The 21,487-nt window shown below is 40.2% G+C and overlaps 1 protein-coding gene across 1 annotated transcript in view; it reads left to right on the forward strand.

The window, feature by feature from the left end:
* Positions 1–21,487, forward strand: part of PIAS1 (protein inhibitor of activated STAT 1) — an 84,837-nt gene that overhangs the window by 49,995 nt on the left and 13,355 nt on the right. The window contains exons 3-7 of the mRNA XM_024199530.2: positions 14,805–14,889; positions 15,580–15,627; positions 17,015–17,105; positions 18,024–18,158; positions 21,336–21,441. Coding sequence (XP_024055298.1) covers positions 14,805–14,889; positions 15,580–15,627; positions 17,015–17,105; positions 18,024–18,158; positions 21,336–21,441 — 465 coding nt within the window. The remainder of the gene's footprint in view (positions 1–14,804; positions 14,890–15,579; positions 15,628–17,014; positions 17,106–18,023; positions 18,159–21,335; positions 21,442–21,487) is intronic.

Raw genomic sequence — 21,487 nt, forward strand, 5'->3', positions numbered from 1 at the left:
CCCCCCCCCCCCCAAAAGATGCTGAACATCTGCAGATCCCACTAATTTCAGTGGGATTTGTGAATGCTCATCACTTCTGGAAAAACCAAGCTACTCATGTTTAGGTGCCTAAATATAGGTTTGGGAATCTAACTTTAGGCACCCAGGTTTGAAAACTTTGGACAGAGTTTAAGGGATCCCTGCTTTAGTTGGCCTCTTAGAAAGGGTGTTCAGTGAAGAGCCTGTGTTTTACAATTATTTAGCGGTAATGCCAAGGGGCATCAGTCAAATTGAGGCTCCATTGCACTAGCATTGTGCAAACGAGCGTACCCTGTAAAAGACCAGATCTAGCTGGTGGAAGAAACAAACAAATGGAGTGTTGGGGAGTGAGGAGAGGAGGATGGGGTAACAAGTATCAATGGTGATGTTCATTCTTGACCTTGGGGAAGTTTGCAGAGGTTGTATTCATTACTCCGAAATACTGTAATGCATGCTTTAAAAAGATAGTGTCAATAACTGTTTATCCAGTTGCATGGAATTTCCATTGCTTTCATCTGTATATAAAATAAGTTATGGAAAGTTGTAAAATGTATAATGTTTACACAAGTTAATTGTAGCCTTTAGTCTTTCCTGTCTGTCAGTATCATATACATTTAGGCATTTGTTCAAAAAGTTGTTTCCTTTGTTGTTAAATTTAGGGTTTTTTACTTTAAACTTTTAAAAATTGATTGCTAAAAGCTCAGTATATATAAATGAATTTGAGATTGCAACAAACTGACCAAAACTTGAAATATTGAACTTTAGTGACAATGTATGTCTTGCCGTTATAGTTAGGTAAATGCTTTGTAACTGCACAATGACAGTGTCGGAGAATAACACAGTTTAGCCGTGTTAGTCTGTATCAGCAAAAACAACGAGGAGTCCTTGTGGCACCTTAGAGACTAACAAATTTATTTGGGCATAAGCTTTCGTGGGCTAAAACCCACTTCATCAGATGCTTGGAGTGGAAAAATACAATAGGCAGGTACTGTATTTTCCACTCCATGCATCTGAAGTGGGTTATAGCCCACTAAAGATTATCTAGTTCCGTTTCATAGCAGCCCAGACAAATGGGATTACCTTTCTCCTTCAGAGAATCTAGGCAGGAACCAGAGGTCAGTTTCCATGAGAGAGAAGACTGATTTGCACGTTCCTTTAGCAGCTTTCATCCAAAGATCTCAAAGGACTTCACAAACATAAGCTTCACAATATCCATGAGAGAAGTGTTACAAGACTCTCTTTACAGCTGGGTAAAATGAGGCACTCAGATTAAATGATTTGGCCATGGTGTTACAGCGAGTCTGTGGCAGAACAGAGAAAGGAATGTAGGAGTTTTGATTGCCAGTTGCTTATTAAGTGCTAGACTGTTCTGTTCCAATTCTTAGAGCCAAGCTATCATGTGTTCTTGCCTTTCTTATGTCTGTGCAATGTATATGGCTGCATAGAATGCCCCATTGTTTCTATTCCTAGAAGCCAAGTATTCATCTGTTCAGGTGTCCAGTTTGCTCTGTGGACCCTTGTGATAGACACCATAGTGATTAGTGGCATCCTTTCCCTATAAGTGGTTGCAGTCTTCTATGGCAAAAACAACGAGGAGTCTTGTGGCACCTTAAAGACTAACAAATTTATTAGAGCATAAGCTTTCGTGCGCTGTGACCCACTTCTTTAGATGTATGGAGTGAAAATTACAGTAGGCAGGCTCCATACATCTGAAGAAGTGGGTCATAGCCCACAAAAGCTTATGCTCTAATAAATTTGTTAGTCTTTAAGATGCCACAAGACTCCTCGTTGTTTTTGCTGAAACAGGCTACCCCTCTGAAACTCTTCTATGGCAGTGGTCATATTCCAATTGACTCTCTCCTATGTTCTGTATTATATGTAGGCATTTAAATGGTTATGGAGAATTAAGTGGAGCAAAGGATAGAACATTCAAAAGGTGCTGCCTCTAATACTTGTTTCTCTGATTAGAGAGGAAGGGAGAAGTTTAGTGCTAAGAGAGGGGTTTGGTGATAGTGGTGGGTTAGCAGGAGGGAAGTGTATATTGTATGCAGGATGTCGAGGATTGCGGTGGTGAAACTGGTTAGGGATATCTTGTATGTTGGTCCTGGTTAGGATTCATTCTTTTCCCGCCCCTCCCCTAGAATGATTGCATGTGGCAGTCTTTCTCTGGTACACTGGACTGGTACAAGAGAAATTGGTTAAATCGAATTGAGAGAAGCAACACACATTAGCCTTCGCTGTGAATTTCTGTTGATTTATGTTGCAACTTTAATCCTGTACCAAATACTTTCTAAATAATGTTAATTTCTTATAAATGAGGTTTTTTTTGTGCTTGCTTCTGGATTCAATGATGCATGTGTTAATTTGGAGCCAGTGTGTCATTTTTTTCAATAGTACTCTTTGCATCTGCCTATAAAAAGGCTTTATAGTGTGAATGTATTCTCTTCCCTTCCCCCCCACCCCCCCCCACAAAACAAAACAAAAAACAAAAACAAAATCCCTACAAAATTACTTGGTAGCAAACTAGATATTTTAGTTTTTGGGAGGAACTAGCTAAGCAGAAACAACCCACCACTTGCCCTGTGAACTTCCACCATTTGGATTTTCTAGATAATATTTTGAATAATCGTCTATAGTTGATCAGAGTTGCTCATCACTATGGCTCAATGAGTGAACAATCAAAGGTCATTCATTGACCTTGTCAAAAGTTTGCTAAAATGTTGTACTGTCTTGATATGGTTGCTTTATGTAATACTATATTTCTGTATTCAGAAATAAACAGTTATTAGAAGTCACTGGTAATGAGCCAGTTCAGTAATGACTTTTCTTACATTCTAAATTTCTGCGGTTGTTCTAGTATAACACTTGTAAGACTAATAATTTAGTCAAAATACAGTAATGTATAAATGTTAGCTCTTAATTATTTAGTAAGATGGAAAGCATTTTTGACTAAATAAATTAATTGACAATCTGATGTCCATCTGGTTACATCAGGAAGTATCACACAATCTTAATGAATATACCCTTTTTATGGATGTGATAGTACAGAGTTCATTAAAGATTTTATGGGATACATTCCTGAACCCCAAAGAAGACTACTAATAATACTTAGCATTTTATATTTTTCAGAGTACTGTAGAAAAATTAGAGCAACCTGCAGAGGGATAACATTTTCTGCCAATTTTTCTTGATCTGTATACTTAACAATATGTCATTTGTGTGTGTGTGTGTGTGTGTGTGTGTGTGTATATGTATCATACACAGAATAGAAATTTGTGTCTTGCATACTTAACCCAGACCAGATGCAGTGGATGACCAAACTAGCAGGTTTATGACAATAGAGCAGCGGTTCTCAAACTGTGGGCCGTGACCCAATTTTAATGGGGTGGCCAGGGCCAGCATTAAACTTGTTGGGACCCAGGGCTGAAGCTGAAGCCCTAGGTCCAGCCCCACCTGGAATGGCAGGGCTCAGGCTGTGGCCCCCTCTCCACCACACCCGGGGCGGCGGGGCTCAGGCTGCAGCCCCCTCTTCCCCACACCTAGGGTGGTGGCGCTCAGGCTCCGCCCCTCCTGGGGTCATGTAGTAACTTTATCAGAAGGGCATCACGGGGCAATGAAGTTTGAGAATCCCTGCAATAGAGAAACCCTGCAAGAGAAACCGATTTGCAATGAGAAATGTATTTTTATGCAGACTCTCTACAATTTTTGTTGTTGACACCTATTTATTTAAGACCGTAGGGGGAAAAAAGCTCTCTGTTAAAGATTCAAACCTCTGCCCTTTCTGATAAGGGCAAGGAGAGTTCCTAATCCATATCTAAATCATCCAGTAAGTCATTCAGCAGCATGGGGAAGATGAGACTTGAGGTTCCTGATATTTCTAAGGACTAGTTTGCACTACAAAGGCATTGCTGGTATAGTTGTACCAGCAAAGCTCCCTTGCAGAGACGAAGCTTACACTGGCAAATGGACTCTTCTTTTGCTGGTGTGAGCTGGTGTACCTGGGGGTGGTTGCTGGCTTAGCTATGTAAGTTAAGAGCGTCAACTCCTCTCACCCCTCCTTCTGACCTAGCTGCTTCAGAGCTGGCTGTGTGGGTGTATATGCATTATACTTACACACATGCTTTATATACATTTTTTTTTTAGCTTCTGACGTGTTATATCATTTCCCCCCTCTACAGGCCACTTTTAAAATAATCAAGCTGTACACCATTGAGCCAACGCCCCAGCATAGTACACTGTGCTAATGGTGAGATGTAAAAACAAAGGTCTTAATCTCTCAGAGTCAGGGGCGGCTCTATGTATTTTGCCGCCCCGAGCACGGCAGTGAGGCAGCCTTCGGCAGCATGCCTGTGGGAGGTCCGCTGGTAACGCGGATTCGGCGGCATGCCTGCGGGAGGTCCGCCAGTCCCGCGCCTCGCTGCCGAATTGTCGCTGAAGCCGCGGGACCGGCAGACCTCCCGCAGGCATGCCGCCGAAGGCAGCCTGAGTGCTGCCTTCACAGCGACCGGCAGGCCGCCCCCTGCGGCTTGCCACCCCAGGCACGCGCTTGCTGTGCTGGTGCCTGGAGCCGCCCCTGCTCAGAGTCAAGCAAAGACCACGTGACAACTTTCACTTGTGTCCTGACTTGAATTCTCCCTTTTAGTATCAATTAAAAAAATCATTTTTTTTTTGTTTTGCTTTCCCTTTGTTAGACAATAGCGCTGCTTGCATGGAATAGCTGCCACACTTCACTTCAAATGTGAAATATATTTTTATGTAATAATAGCGAATGGTCTTTGTGATGGGAGGCTTGGAGGGCCGGGTAGCCTGGTGTTCTCCAGCCGCTTGTCTTACTGTCGGGGGGCAGTAGCAGTGCCTGGTCCCTGCCTCTAGGCTGGCAGTATTTGGGCCTCCCCACTGTGTCTGGGGTCTTTGTCCTTAAGCATGGTGTGGTAGGAGGACCTGGGCCCTCCCACTCCACCAGGTCCCAACCCAGGGCCCTGTGGGAAGTAACAATGGCAGGATCCTCCCCTTAGAGAGCCTAAATTTGCCACCCTTAGCTATTTCTTGCCTATGTGCCCCTTCATTTTGGGGCATAGCACCTATAGTCTGAACAGTCAATAACTTCACAAAGTCCCAAGTGAGCAGGGCTTTGCAAGACCCCCTGCTGCTTGAAGTGGGTGATGGTTGCTGGTGGCATTACCTGCTATGTGTAGTCCCCTCTTAAGACCAACCTTCTGTCTGGCTTCCTTGGGGAAGGATTCTGCTCTCCTGCAGCCTGTCCATCATCCCTTGCCTGGGCTCCTGAGCTCCTTTTCATCTGCTCTTCCTGCTGGAGTATGCTCAGTTGGCCTGTAGGGGTGCAGTAACCTGGGCCCATTATTGCCTTTTAACCCCTTTGGGCCCTGTGTGGGGTCTGTATGCCCCAGCACAGTAGTCTTGGACTGTAAAGGTGGATTATGATTTCAGTTGTATCAAGACTTGTTCATATCCAGCAGAAGTATAGGAATTGTGTAAAAGGTTCAGTTCACGAAGGTGGTAAGCTTTTTATCCATTTCTAATTTCCTTAAATCCAATAATTTCTCACTAAGGAATGAATATTCTCTGTAATACTGATACTCTTATAGTATAAATGACTTTGAAAGCTCAATCCCTGAGCTAGAGCTAGCAGTATTAGCTAGGGTCTTTATATTAGTCTCAGTTAATAGCTGGAAGTATTTGGGGGCTTATTTTTTCCTTTAGACTTATATAAGCATTAATACTTCTAACTTTCCATTTCTGGTGGTACTGATTGTCTCGGTGTGACATTATCTGATTAAAATATGACCATGCAGGTCATTGTTGCTACCACTGTTATATAATTGCAACAAATCTCATACAAAGTATATCAAGTAAGGTGTCAATAGAAAATTTATGATTTGCTGAATATGATTATGCTATTTGTATACATGTATCATTTTTGTATCTGAAGTTATGAATATTAACTGTGTACCTGTATTTCAAATGTTTGCTCAAGTGGTAACTTCCACAAGGTATTTAGCCTGCACATCTTAAAGGGATTACTCAAGTTAAATGGCCTATCAAGGAACGCTTAACTCACAATGGACCATGGGAGACGCCTATCTACACTTAATGGACTTGCTTTGAACGTTCTAACTAGGGTATGGATGATGGCTTCTACTATGACTAAGCGAAGCATTCATGGACATGACATGTGACTTGCCCATGTGACACCAAACACCCTCTTGTTCCCTGTAATTTTCCACAGTGAGAACAATCGGTTTCCCTTCACTTGGCAGAAGCTATAAAAGGCCCTGCAAACATCTGCATTTTGCCTCTTTCCTGCTCAAACCTCTGGACTATGAACTTATACTAATGGAAGCATTCTAACCAAGGGACTGAGGACCTTCCAGTGATTTGGAAGCAACCAGAGACTTGACTTAAGACACACAGGTACAGGGCTAGCTCTGCTCTGTCCCGTCTTCTGGTCTTATTGAGTGCTCCCTCTCAGCTGTTTAGGCCTCTTGCTTTTACCTGTCAGTGGAATCCTGCCATTCTTAGACTTGGCCCTAGCCTAGAGTACCTTGTGCACTAACACAGTGATTACTCATAAGAATGGCCATAGTGGGTCAGACTAAAGGTCCGTCTAGCCCAGTGTCCTGTCTTCCGACAGTGGCCAGTGCCAGGTGTCCCAGAGGTAACGAACAGGTAATCATCAAGTGATCCATTCCCTGTTGCTCATTCCCAGCTTCTGGCTAATAGCCATTGATGGACCTATTCTCCAGGAATTTATCTAGTTCTTTTTTGAACCCTGTTATGGTCTTGGCCTTCACAACATCCCTTGGCAAAGAGTTCCACAGGTTGACTGTGCGTTGTGTGAAGATGTACTTCCTTTTGTTTGTTTAAAACCTGCTGCCTATTAATTTCATTTGGTGACCCCTAGTTCTTCTGTTAGGAGGAGGAGGAGGAGTAAATAACACCTCCTCCTTTACTTTCTCCACACCAGTCATGATTTTATAGAGTTCAGCCATACCCCCCCTCAGCAGGCCCAACTCAGTTTGGAACCTTTATTAATAAAAATACTTTATATTGCCATAGCACCTAGGAGCCCCAGTCAAGGACCAGGACCCCACTGTTCTAGGCACTGTACAAACGCAAACCAAAAGGCCTGTCCCCAAAGAGTTTTTATAATCTAAGTATCAGAGGCACCACATATGGATACAGACAGATGGGAGAGTGCAAGGAAACAGTGAGACGTTATTGGTCAGCCTGATAGTCTGATCTCTCTGCACACCAATGACCTAACTGTTGTTAGGTTTTTTGTAGGCATCATGGCAAAGGAGAGTTTTAAGGAGGGATTTAAAGAAGGATAAGGAGGTAATTTTGCAGATGTTTATAGTGAGGACCCCTCAGATGTGAGGTGGGAGAAAGCAGGAAGGTTCTTGTTCAAAAACTTAACAAGTGGGTGTTGGAGGCTGGCCTTATGGGCCCGTTGGAGGCAGGAGTGGTCTCCAGTACTGAATGCGAGAGATGAGAGGTTTGATGGGCCTGAAAGTGCAGCCAGGCCACTTATGTTTGATGCAGTGGAAAAATGGGAGCCATTATAGCAGTGGTTCTCAACCTGGGGCTGCTTGCAGCCCATTCAGCACACAGCTGTGGCCCATGTGACATCCTCAGGGCCATACAGGTAGTGTGTATATATATTGTGTGGATGTGGCCCACATAACACAGAGAGCCCACAATGATAAATATGTTGAGACCCACTGCATTAGGATTCAGAGAGGGGTAACGTGGTAGAAGTGCTGGGCTAGGAAAATGATCTTTGCTGCACCATTCTGAATCTTTATGAGCGGCACAAGAATACATTTCTCAATGCCTGGGGAAAAAGATGTTGCAGTAATCAAGACGCACAGTGATGAGAATCCTGTGACCAGACTTTCAGGAACTGTGACCGGTGGTTCATACAGTGACCAGGCAGCTTTCTTAAACCAAACTATTGTTGAATCTTAACAGGAACACAACAAAGCATAAAAGAAAAATAACTTTAAAACATTAAAAGGTCTATATGCATGTCTGTTTTACCTAGAAGCTTGCTGTGCCCTGGCAGAGTGCCTAGGTCCCTATTTACTCCAGACCTCTAGCCTCTGGGGTCTGTGAGAATAACTTCTGATCAGCTGTTCCCAACTACCACTATTCCCCTCCCTGGAGAATCTCACTCCCCCTCTCCCCCCAATTTTTTTTGCTTCCAGGGCTTTTGGTTCTCCCCTGTCTAGTAAGGGGATCCTCGTTCATAAACTGGGCTTGATAGGGGTTTGGAGGTGGGACTGGATTGTCCCTAAGATCTGGGTAAATGGGTAGTTATCTGAAGCTATTGTCCTCTTTCCTGCCCAAGTGCAGCAAACCCCTTCTTGAATTAACCCCTTGTAGTCATCTGTTACATCCTCCCCTTATAACTGTCTGTCAGACAAACGGAACATAATATTCATAAGTTATTACAGAGCATCTCCAAATCAGTCTCACAGTTCATATCTATTTGGTCCCTTAGTAGTTATTATTTTGTATTCTTCCCAAGCTCACTAACTAGGAAAAGCAAAGTCTCAGTAATCTTGCACCTTAAAATGGGGGCTGTCCATAAAATTACTTAACACATTTTTTTGGTGAGTTTCAGGACCTACCCAAACCCTTGTAACATTTTGTAACACTGAAACAAACACTGTCATGCAATGTTAAGTACCCACCCATCTCCTAATGTGTTAAGTAATTTTATGGACAGTATCTTGCAACCAGACTGAACAGAAAACACAATTTTCACCTTACTTTTCCTTCTGCACCTTTGAGTCAAACACAGTTGTGAACCTTAGAGAATGGATTACTTACAGTACAAGCTGACAAGTTAACCACAGTGTGTTGACGACTACTAAATATACACTGTTTATTTACAGAGTATTTAAAATGTTTCAGTCACTGGATTCCTTCAGAATTTGGCGGATGTTATTTCACTAATAGAGTACAACCACATGCAGCTAGTTGTCCAGTTCGGAAGCTGACTGAGAAGTGAAAAGTTTTGTTAGATCATCTGTTGACTTTCTTATAATTTTTTTAAAGTGATGCCTTAATATATCATAACTCTGTTTATTCATGGTGTTTTTTGTACAATGTATTTAATATATTTTGTCTATTATAAGCTGATTCCACATGGTCTTTTTTTATTCTTGGTTCACTTTTTAAAATATGTTATGTCAAAAGCAGAACCAGTTAAGACAAATTAGTAAGAAAAAGAATATTATGAAGACTTACCAAATGCATAAGTAGAATGAGGAGATCCAGTTACTGATGAAACTCAGATGCACGGCATGGCACATAACCACATTTTGAGTTCATACAAAGGTTTTGCAGTCTGAAATGTGAAGAGCTGAGATACAGTGAAATAGTTCCGAAGGAAGAAGATAAAATTAATTTAAAATAAAATTAATTCCTGTATTTTTTTTCTTCATATGTAAGGAAGAGAGTTTGAAAAGAACCAGCTACAGACATTAATGCTGAGCTTAGATGCCTGGGTACACAGGTGCAGTTGTTGGCACAAAGTCTCAAGTCGCCAACCACGGTGATATTTTGAGGCAGGATTGACCTGCTTCAGATCTTGCACTTGCCCTTCCTCAGAAAAATGTGAATGTGGTAAATCTAAATGGTTTAAATGAATATCTTGTGTGACAGGATCCCTAGGGTGCAGCCTGGGATGGTGGGACAGCTGTGCCCTCTTAACTCTCCAGCCTGGGCCGTCTCTCACAGTGCCTTGCTAGTGAGAAGCAGCAAACCCCTCCAGGCGCTGTTATCACTCAGCACAAGTGCATGTGGAGCCCTACACCTAGCTAGATTGCATGAATGCTCCCAGAACCACTCATGAATCACACAGAGAAAGGCACCAACCGAATCCCCCCAGCTCCCAGCCTCGTACCTCAGGAATATACCGTCTTGCACTGCTCAAGACGAGCAGTGCAACTTTATTAATTGGTTCACCACTTTATCAATGGAAAGTGGATATACAACAACCTTTGCAAAACCTGAGCAGATTTACCAAACATTTCAGGCAAACCCACTGGTAAAGATAAACAGTAAAACAAGTTTATTGACTACAAAAGATAGATTTTAACTGATTATAAGTGATAGGCAGAAAGTCAGAGTGGTTACCAGAATAAAATATAAGCACGCAGTCTAAACTCTCAACCCTATTAGACTGGGCAACATCTAGATTAAGCAGTTTTTCTCACCCCCCCCCCCCGAATATTGCAGTTCCTAGTACACAGGTTTCACCCCTTGAAAACTGGGCCAGTCTCCTCTGTTGAGTCTTCAGTCTTCTCAGTGTCCTTGTTGCTTGCAGCATGGTGTGTGTGTGGGGGGGGGGGGGCAGAAGAGGCCCAGCATGGGGCCCCTGTGTTCTGTTTTATACCCTTAGTCCATGTGCTTGGAGAACACAAGTCCAGGCATGTCTGGTGGGCATTGCTGAGTCCCCAGGCAAGGTTGAGCAATTCCTTTGATGCGGACTTATGCCAGGCGAGTCATTGAGTTGTAACTCCCTTGCTGGACAATGGTTGTTGATGATTGTTTGATGCCCGCCTGGGCGTTGGTTATTTCCCTTGCTTTTGTCTCTGGGGAGCTAATGTCTGGCTGATTCCCCAACTTACAGCATGTTACTGACCGCTATACACACAATCTCATAACTTCATGTGCACTAATGATATACATATTTAGATAGAACAGTGACTTTCAGCAGATCATTACCTTTCCCCTGATACCTCACATGGCATGCTTTATATGCAAGATCACCATTATATATAAATGATGAAAATGGGGGTTACAGGGCGCTCCCCCTGAGGTATAGAGTATTGCATCTTGTTTAAAGCTCTCTCGCATGCATGCATACACAAAACACCCAGTTGGACATTCTAAGTGTATATGTATTTGAACTTAAACACTTCCTAGGTTGTTAAGAGTTCAAGACAATCACATGTCATTTAAAAAGTGACTGACCTTGAGATTACAAAGTAATATAAATGCAAATATACAATTGTGGTCTTGGTTACCTATTAGAATATATTAATTTTACAAGGTTAAATTCAATTAATAGAGTGCACACTGAATTGTACACTTTGACATAGTCACACTTAAATGCTGTTTTTCAGATGGACAACCTCCTTACTAATAGTATCAGGCACAGTTTTGGTAGGTCACATCCAAACTAATATTGGCTTTAACCAACATACTGAGCTACACAGTTTCCTGCAGATGGTGATGACAGTGATGATCATTTGCTTATTGCTTTGTCTGACTAGGATTCTGAAATCTTTTTTTAAGGTGGATAGACTTATTTGAAATGGCTTCTGGACCAACTTCCCTTCAATTCATAAGGACTCTTCCTTTCCATTTGCAGTTGGGTAACATTCCTGTGATGACTACAGCAATTGCTTACATGGAAAAGCAATATTTGGACAATGTTGTTTTGCACCTGGGAATGGGGAGAAGAGCCTGCAGCTTGTGATCAAGCACATCGTTGTAGAATAGATCACTGAGAGTCTGAAGCCCGCATTTTGGGTACTACTGGTTTATCCAATGCTGCTTTCTGCTCAGCTATTGGGATGGAGTGGGTATTCTCTCGGTTATCAATTGGAGAAAAAACTCATTCCATGTTTTCATTGCAGTTATCTTGGAATATAAACTAACAATGATGGTTTAAAAAAGCAAATGCAAAAACAAGCCTAATTTTTTTTTTCTTATCCCTTTCAGTGTATGTTTAAATCTAGGCAATGTTCTTAGATTAAATAAACGAATCCTAAATTTAAAAAGGATCATTTAAGATTTTTATGATTTAATCAGATATTTTAAAGGTTATATGAATTTGAGGGATGATGGTTTCCATAAAATAACATATTTTGGAACTAAATCAATTCAAGCAAAAGGCATCCATTCTTTTATAAATGCGCCATGGCTATAGCATATGGAGAAGTTCGACTTATGGAATCTCCCATGTCAGCACAGAAGAATGTACTTCTACATTTTAAGATGGTAACAATTTGGCGGAACTGGGAAGCACCATGAAATTGTACACAGAGGATTTGAAGTTACTTTTCAAGGTCACGGGCCTGTGTATTTTTGCTTAGTAAAAAACAAAACAAGCTGTTGGATTAAAAGAGACTTGCAAAGAAGGGGGTGGAAAATTGAGTTTATGGTCTTTTGTTGTTGTTGTGGTTTTATTATGTAGAACTGGGGGAGGGCAGAAAGAGCGTGTGAGAGAGAGAGAGTTTTTAAAAATGCTTTTTTCTGTTAGGTTCTTTCACCCATATTCTACATCTAGGTTTCCCATAGACTGGTGGTGCTGCAGGAGCCAATCAAGTTGAAAGCTGAGCAACTGAGAGGAAGAGATTTCTAGCCAGACTGTTCTAGAACTTTGTTTTTGCTAACACCTATTTAACTTCACTGAATAATGAAATGTTGGATAAAGGAAGCCTTTGTTAAACATTCAACACCTTTGTCCTTCAATTAAGGTGTTGCAGCTTACAACAAACATCCCTGAGACCTTCCAGAGCTTCTCTAGCAAAACCAGACTTGAAATTTCTAAGGTAAAAAACAAGCAAGAAATTTAAAAATCAAAACAAGAATTCTTCAGACCACCTTTCGTATCTTCAAAAACAAAAACAAAGAAGAGAACAAATTCTTCACTCCCTTCCCCTCTTTTTTTTTTTTTTTTTTTTTTTTTTTAAAAAGCATCTTTTGCAGGGCAGTATATTAGAATGATTGGCTAGTTTATCTTGGGTTGAACACAATAGATCACTTATTATTAAACTGTTCTTTTATATCTGGCTGTGGGGTGTTTGTGTAATATACATGGAGTATACAAATGTTTTGTTTATATTGTACGTTGTGTGCATTGTATTTATACTTTTCCAAAATTCATAAATTGTCATAGTTGTGGTTGATTTGGATCTTGGTTTTTGAACCAGAGTGTGCTATCTCTAGTTTGTCAGAGGAAGAAATAGTATTCTGATTTTTAAAAAGAATTAACAGCGTGAGTTTGGGGTTGGTAGGAATGGTTAGCAGGGATAGTTAGCTGTTAGCTTGATATGTGCTAGAACCCTAATCCTGATTGATCTGTGGGCGCTACCATAATATAAATGTTTATTAATAAACATTGTCCTACTTTACATAAGTTCCATCTCTTTAACCAGCCAGGATATATCCTGGGTGATATCTATTAATGAAATTGATTTAGTATAAATGACAGGAAGGTAGATAAACACACAGTTTTAAACACACAGTTTTTTCTATTTAAATAGTCTCCTCTTCTCTCTTCCCCCCCCCGCGCGCACACAAAAAAAGTTGTTACTGGCATGTTGTCTACTTATATCCATATGGCTTTATTGGTTTCCTGCACACAAATGTTAATAACGCAACAGTTGTTATCCCTTATAAGTACTGTTCATGGTATGTATTGACCAAAGTGACGGCTCAATAAAATATCTTATACATGAGCTATTCTGCATGTTGTCGGTGCACACTTATGACAATACCCAACAGCTGTGATATTGACACAAAATAAAGATCTGAATGTAGTTTAAAGGTGTCACTGTGATGTTTAGAATCCATCAAATACCTGCATAGTATCCATTTGATAATTGGATCCAAGCTGCGGATATATTGTTGTCTTACTATGGGTTGATCCTTCTGGTCTCCTGTTAAACATCCATGGTTCCTCAGGACTGAGTTGGAAGTGCATGGTAGCAAAGTAGAAAATTATCAAACTGGTAGGTGTTTAAAACACAAAGCAGGAATTAGTCATCATCATGTGATACAAATGGTTTGAAGTAATTAAACTGAATGTTCTTTTTTTGTTATAAATTGTCCTCTGATACCATGGTGATAAGCATGTGAAAATTTCTTAGATGGATTTTTTTTTTTTAATTAAAGCAAGCAACTTTTAGTGCTCAGGAAAGGTACCATTTTTAATAGCTTTGCAGTTGAAAGTACTTTATCCACAGATTGTACGGTCTGTGACAACACAGTGATCCTTGCAGTATCCTCATGCAAGGGAGAAGTTGCAGGCACAAGCCTGGGTAGCTTAGAATTTCGTTTACTCCTTCCCCAACAGGTGTGTTGATACATGCATAATGTTTATTTTTTGATGGATCCGATGTTGAAAGATTTATATTTTAATAAATTAAGCACAACTGTTATGTCTGAATTGTACATCTCACAAAGCATGAGTGTATAACATATATTGTTAAATGTATATTGTGGTTTTGATGGGAGCTGCTCATCTCATTCAACTGTAAATTCTGCATTTTTCTCATGTATATAATTACTGTACTTTTACAGACTAATTCAGGAACGTATAATGAAAATGAGTCGAGAAAAAATGTGATCATAAAGGCTTCTTTGAAAAGCATTTTCGCTCATTTTGTGCTTAAAGCCAAATAATAGTCTTGACAAAGTTAACCTTTTTTTATTTCTCGGAGACTGGTAGATAGAAAATGCTCTTTCTTCAGTTGATTTGTCACTGCCTTAATATTATTTTCATGAAAATGTTCAGTTATTTTCTTTAGCTTTTATAAAAGCTTTAATAAAGGTGTATATCTAGGTGCCTTTGAAATAAGTTGCTAAAACAAACTACTAGCAGATACTTTTAACACTATATCATGTATGATATAAATATATATTAAGATATTTTAGTTTTATTCCAAAGCAAGGTACCATGCTACATATACTTTCTATATTGCTGTATTTTATAGTGACGCTGTCTTGTTTTTTTTTTCTAGCATCAGATAATAGCCAGCGATTTCGAGAAACCTGTTTTGCATTTGCATTGACACCGCAACAAGTGCAGCAAATCAGCAGTTCAATGTAAGTGCATTTCCATAAATCCTTCAGGGTAGTATTTCTGAACTCTGAAACTGAACCAGTTTACAGTATCTTCAAAAAAGACCAAACCAAACTGAACCCAAATCTGTTTTAATAATAATAGGCGCTTCACAGAATACATACAAAAGACACAGGCCCTGCCCAAAAGAGCTCATAACCTGAATTTTAGTGATGTGACGAGAGTGACAAAAGGTGGAGGGGGAGGGGATGAGCATGATTATGTGATTTCTCCTTTTAAGCATGTGAACATGCTTGTGGAAATTTTTCTTCCAATATATAAAACCAAGGAAGATACAGAGATTGAGAATATTGATTCAGTTATTATGGTCAACATGATAGAGATGAATAGTTCAGAGCGTGATAGTTTGACGGACCAGAAAATGAAGGTGGTCCATGAATAATGGTGAAGATGCAAAGTGTAGAGATAGTGGTGAAATAATGGGCCACAACTACTGGCAAGAGGCTTAATCCAATGTCCTTTATAGTCAGTGAGCATTTGAGGAGTCCTCAGGTGTGCAATCTGATAAATCTCAGTTTTGGAGGAGCGTGCCTAAACAAGAGATGAAGTATCCCAGATTGTGGTAGTGTACTCACTCATCAGAGCTTTGCTTTTCAGGTTTTGTTTTTACTATGTGCCATATTGTTAATTTGTATTTGTCCTATCTTTGCTAGGGACATTTCTGGGACCAAATGTGACTTCACAGTACAGGTCCAGCTAAGGTACAGTATTCATACAGTATAATCTTGGGGCCAGGGGATTTTTAAATACTTGGGAATATAAACCTTATTATGACATCTCTTTCTAATGTGTATGCTCCCTAGTAAATCATTATTGCTCTTTCAGGGGCTATGAGGGAAGAAATAAGTCTAATCCTGCTGTATTCCAACAGTGGGAGAAGGAAGCATAGGAAGGAGCTGACTCCTGCTAGAAATCCCAGCCTGGGGCTACTGTAAAAAGAGCAGACTACAGCTATTTGCCCTTGCTCTGTGCAGCTTTCCAGAAGCTCCTCCTGACTCTCCATCCAGTCTGTCAGCAGCCCTACAGGCACTCAGCTGTGACCACAACTTCCCTCTGTTTGCTGTTGTAGGTTGTGCTTGTGCTCCCTGCCCCCACTTCAGATCTGTTGGATATGGGTGCCTGGGCCTCCCTCAGCTAGATCTAGAGAGGAAGCAGAGAGGGTATTCCAGCATGATTTCGGTGGGGTGCTATCCACTTTGTTCAACTGGTGCAACTGCCAAGCATAGCAGCTCTATGCCCTGTCTTCAACCAGGGAGACAGGAGGTGGGGAAATGATAATCAGTCTGTTTTGAGTTTACTGACAGACTTACCATAATTTGGTTTGGGCCGATTAACCTCTTTATTTTAGTGGTATTTCTGAATGGATAGTGAGAGTCCCCTAGCAGACATCTAGAGGAGCTAAAGGTTACTTTTAAATCTGGCCCATCAGTAAGGCTGGCAAGTATGAGGTCTTGGGGATCTACAGTCATCTCAGAGGACAAAAGAGGGTCTGTCTTCCAGCAGCAAACATGCCTTCATAATACTGAGATTAGCATTATCAGAAACTGTCTGAACTGAGGTAGAAGATCTGACCTTGAGCATCAGACTAACACTGGAAGCCTTAGCTGCTGCAGCATGGCCTGCTTATCTTAGATAAAGGAGGAATAGTTGGAGAGGTAGCATGTATTCTCTCCTTCACAAAAACCTTGGCTTTTAGTAAGTTGAGATCAGGCAGAGATCCAGGGAAGAGAAACTGGGCAGACACTGAAGGATTTTGGTAACAGGAACATGCTTTGTCTCATAATGAGCAAGTCATAGAAGCAAGACGCACCTGGAGGAACCTTGAGCCCTCTTCGTCCAATCAAGTACTCGTGCTTGGGGCTTTTCTGCTGATGGTCACATGGCAATACAGAACAACCCAATAATTCCAGACTTCTCTATCAGAGCTAAAGATTTAATTCTACATGCTGCTCAGACCCTCATCTGAATCTTTTTAAACACACATCCATAATTCAATAGCAAAAATACATTTCTAGTAACATGAAGTCCTCTAAAAACTTCTTTAAGACATTTTAAATATGAAAGGTGATCAAAACTCTTTGCATTTAGGTTTTGTTTATCAGAAACCAGTTGTCCACAAGAAGATCACTTCCCACCCAATCTCTGTGTGAAAGTAAATGGGAAACCATGTAGCCTTCCAGTAAGTAATAGAGATTCCTTTGATTTGTATCATGGGAGTAGTTCAGCTAAGGATATATGTTTGCCTGAAATATCATAAGAATAGTGACTTTCATGTTTTTTAATGTTTGTTTTGACATGGCGGAGGGGGAGGAGAGTCTGATGGTTGGGTGAATGAACTGGATAAAGAGGTAGGCTAACTGTTATTGAAAAGTGTAACCTTGCTGTGTAAGGGAAAGGGCTCAGACCTAAGAACCCCAGTTGTCGAAGGGTATGTCTACACAGCAATTAAACAGGCGGGCCCATGTCAGCTGACTCGGGTTCACGGGGGTTGTAAAATTATGGTATAGATATTCAGGCTCTGGAATTCTCCCACTTGCTGGGTCCCAGAGCTCGGGCTCCATTTTACAGCCCTGCAGCCCAACCGCTGTGAGCCTGAGTCAGTTGACCCGGGCCTGCCGTGGGTTTTTAATTGCTGTGTAGACATACCCTTAGTGTCCCCATAAAGATAAATATTTTAAACTAAATTTATAAGCCTGGTTCTGCAGTGTTGAGTTGGTTCCTAAATACCTGTCTGTGACTGTGTAACTTTTATCATGATTTCTAGGAGTTGTTACTATGACTGTTGCACAGTGTTCCGAGATTTACCATGGCAAACCTTCAACACTAACTGATGTAGAATGGCTAGCATAAAATTCCCTAAATCTAAAAATTTGCATTGGGAAGATGAGATTGATTTTTATGTAGTTTTTCAAATTGGAATGGTGTTAGCAATTCCAAGATTTAGATATTGGCTACTGATTGCGTTTTTAAATACGTAGGGGGAAAAAAGCAGGTTAATATCCCTTCACAAACTGTGTGTGGTGTTTTTGTTAGGAAAAATGAGATTAAAATAGGTCTTGTAAAGGGGAAAAATGAAAAAATAATTGTTTCATTTTAGGGCTATCTTCCACCAACCAAAAATGGTGTTGAACCAAAGCGACCTAGCCGACCAATCAATATTACCTCACTTGTCAGATTGTCTACAACGGTACCAAACACCATCGTCGTTTCATGGACTGCAGAAATTGGAAGAGTGAGTTACTATTTGGTCAGGTCTATGTATTAGAGAAAAGTTTTAATCATCTGTACTTCAGCATATGTTAGAAAGCTAACAAGCAAGCTTAATTGGTGAGAAAAACACTTATGGAATATAGTAATGGGTAACGAAGGATTTTTTGTTTCCTCTTCCCCCACCCTACCGCTTTATGCCTGTGTGCTATAGCATGTTACCTTAGATCAAAGAGATTTGTAATGCCAGCCTACCAGTGCATAACACGTTGCATGGGGGAGTGTTTCTTAACTCTGAAAATGCAGAGGTAAATCTTTTAAAGTATGAAAACTCAGTAGTGCATGTGGGGATTTAAACTTGCCATTTAACGCTTCAATTCTCACAGCTGTATTTTATCCACATACTTTATTAACTGTACTGTTTTGTCTTATAGCATCTTTGGGGGGGGGTGTAATTACTGTTTTTAAATGATTGATGTTCCATTGAAATTCTATCCATCTGGAATAGCCTGTGGAAAGTATTTTTTAGTTAGTTAGTCAGTCAGTCCATGAGATGCAATCCTTTATCAGTGATCAGTGCATTGAGAATTTGTGTGTGTATGTTCACGATGAAAGCCAGATATGCTTAACAAAATCAATGAGGACTTGAGAAATGCTGATCAGATGTGGCTTTGCTACCAGCAGCCATTCTATTTCTCTAGAGTCTGAGAATTAGCCTGAGATGTAGTATCATCTATTCCAAGTGTGGACTAAAACTCATGATTCATTGAAACAGCGTAGAAAAATAGTTATTGCCCATCTGTGCACAAGAGTCAGGTATACAATATCACTCTTGTATTTCCCCCCTATCAAAATGGATTTAAGTGGAAGCACGACAAGATCTCCAGTTAGATTATGGAACAGTTCCTTGCCGAATGCTGTTTTTAAAACTACTGGCTTTTTAGGGAAGAAAAAACAAAAAAAAAAAACAAATGAAGCTTCAAAATGTCCAACAAGTTTCCAAAAAAATTCACCTGCTTTAGTTTACTGCTAATTATTTCTGTCTGTTGGAGATCCATTGAAAAATCCAACCCCGTGCTGCTTTTTATAGTGAAGTAGCTGTTTTCACAAAGCTTTCTGGGTGTAAATGGACATTTGCTATAACTTAAATTGTATCTTGGAAAAGCTTTTGAATTTATAGTCATCAAAACTAGAAGAGTAATGGCAAATAAACTCAGTATATCTAACAAAAACGATTAGTCAGATCTTTTCCCCACAAGAAATAATGCTTCCTAATTCTATTTGAGATCCTGCCAATAAATCAGTAGAAATTAGTTTTATTTTATGGACGTGCATGGTAGATAAAAATTGGGCATTTGTTCTTTTTAAATGTTGGGTTACATGTCTCAGCTGGTAGAGAATACCTTTAGTGAAGTCCTAATTGTGGTTTCTACACAATCTGCTTTCCAAAGACTTCTGTGAACGTTGCCTTGGGCAAGTACCTAGCTTTGTAGATTCAAGCTGTCAGTAAATAATTTCACAATGTTAATTAGCATTTCCCTAACTTCTATCCTAATTGAGGCATTAAACAAACACGTTAAAGCAGTAGAGGTTTTTAATGATGGAAGCATCTCTAGCAAGAGTAAAATATTTAAAATAATGTGGTGTTTCTGATATTTAAATGGTGAAATTTTATGGTATATATTATTATTGAAATCATAGGTGGCTGGTAAAAATATCCTTTTAGGGGGGCGCTTAGGCCACCCCATGCTCACCATGCAGGTGGCTGCTTCTGTGCTGTGGGGCTGCGTCCAGTTACCTCAAGATCGTTCTCCAGGGATGCTCACCCCATCCTAGTAAAACTTCCTGGGAAGTGCCATTTGGGAGCCAGCGCTCTCAGCTGAGGCTGAGGAATCTAATTCCACCTGCCAGGAATCCAGCACTCAGGCAGGGCCATCTCTACACCATTCCCCAGCCTGTTTCTGGCCCTGGCTCAGTCAGATGGGAAGTTTTTCGTGCTGAGCTGGATGTGTGTGCAGACATGGGGTGGCTCAGAAAATACATTTTGGGGGGACTGGGTCCCCTCTAGCCCTCTCCACCTGCCAATTATTGTTGAAGTCCTTTCTCATATTTATCATTATCTTAAACAAATAATGCGAATGGCTTATGGATCCAGAAGTGGGGGATTGCCCTCCAAAGAATTTTCTTAGCATGTGTTTTCTGTGATAAACTATTTAAAATAACCTGATTATTCTCTATTTTAAGAAAATAGTTGTTAATCGTGCTCAAGTTTAGAGAGAGAGTAAATTTTATACCAAATGGTTTTGAATGTGGTCCTACCATGCAACATGAGGACACAATTTTTTTTGCCCTTGGGGTTTCTGCTTGTACTGTGTGGTTTCATAGCCTATTTTAAAAAAGACAATGCACTTTCTTATGATATGATATTGTTAATATGAAAACCCCAAAATAACTTTAAAAATCGAAAATCTTCACAACTGTACAGTTGTAGTTTGTTCTCTCGGCTCCAATAATAAAACTAGTTGTGGAGTTCTGTAATAAACTTCCCTCTCAGATTCTCATGTGTCAGGGCAATGCCTGTAGATTGGGTTGTAAACACTGCAGAGAATACAAAGGTTGGATTGTTTTGTTTTTTTTAAAGTCCACTTGCTTCAAATGCAGTTAAATGAAATATGTTCATGGAAGCATGTCTACTGGTCTTAAGTTTTATAAAAGCTTATTTTTCAAAACTTGATCTTTAGACCAAATTTGACATGACTGTTTCCCTTAAATGTGTGTGCAGTACTGCACTTTGCCTTAATGCTATTTATATGAAATTATCCTTTATAAATTGCTTGTCGACAAAATGCCCCAAGTTGCAGATTTGAAATTTTCAGAAAAGTTATAACTGTGTTGTTAGAATAGCTGAATGTATAACTTCCCTTGCAACTGGCTCTAATCTCAGTGGAACTTGTGATCCGCCTTGCTGCTTCTCTACTAAAGACTAAAATCCTGGTCCTGAGAACTTCCTAATACCTACTAAGAACATAGACACAATGGATTTTCTTTAGTTTGTAAATGTTATGCCATCATTTTGTAGCGATGGTTGAAGCCTAGGTCCACCTAATCGCTGAGATTATAAATTTTATATGGTGTTTGTGCAGATTGATTGTTGTTTTTGATTATATCAGCTGAGTTGTTTCATTATATGTTTGTTTTCCAGAATTACTCTATGGCAGTTTATCTTGTAAAACAGCTGTCTTCTACAGTTTTACTACAGAGGTTACGAGCAAAAGGAATAAGGAATCCTGATCATTCTAAAGCACTAAGTATGTCTGATACATTCAAATTCTTGATCTAAATATAAAGGAACAG

This window comes from Terrapene carolina, unplaced genomic scaffold, assembly GCF_002925995.2.
Source record: "Terrapene carolina triunguis isolate 2854851 unplaced genomic scaffold, T_m_triunguis-2.0 Scaffold67, whole genome shotgun sequence".
In the NCBI taxonomy this organism is placed as follows: Eukaryota; Metazoa; Chordata; order Testudines; family Emydidae; genus Terrapene; species Terrapene triunguis.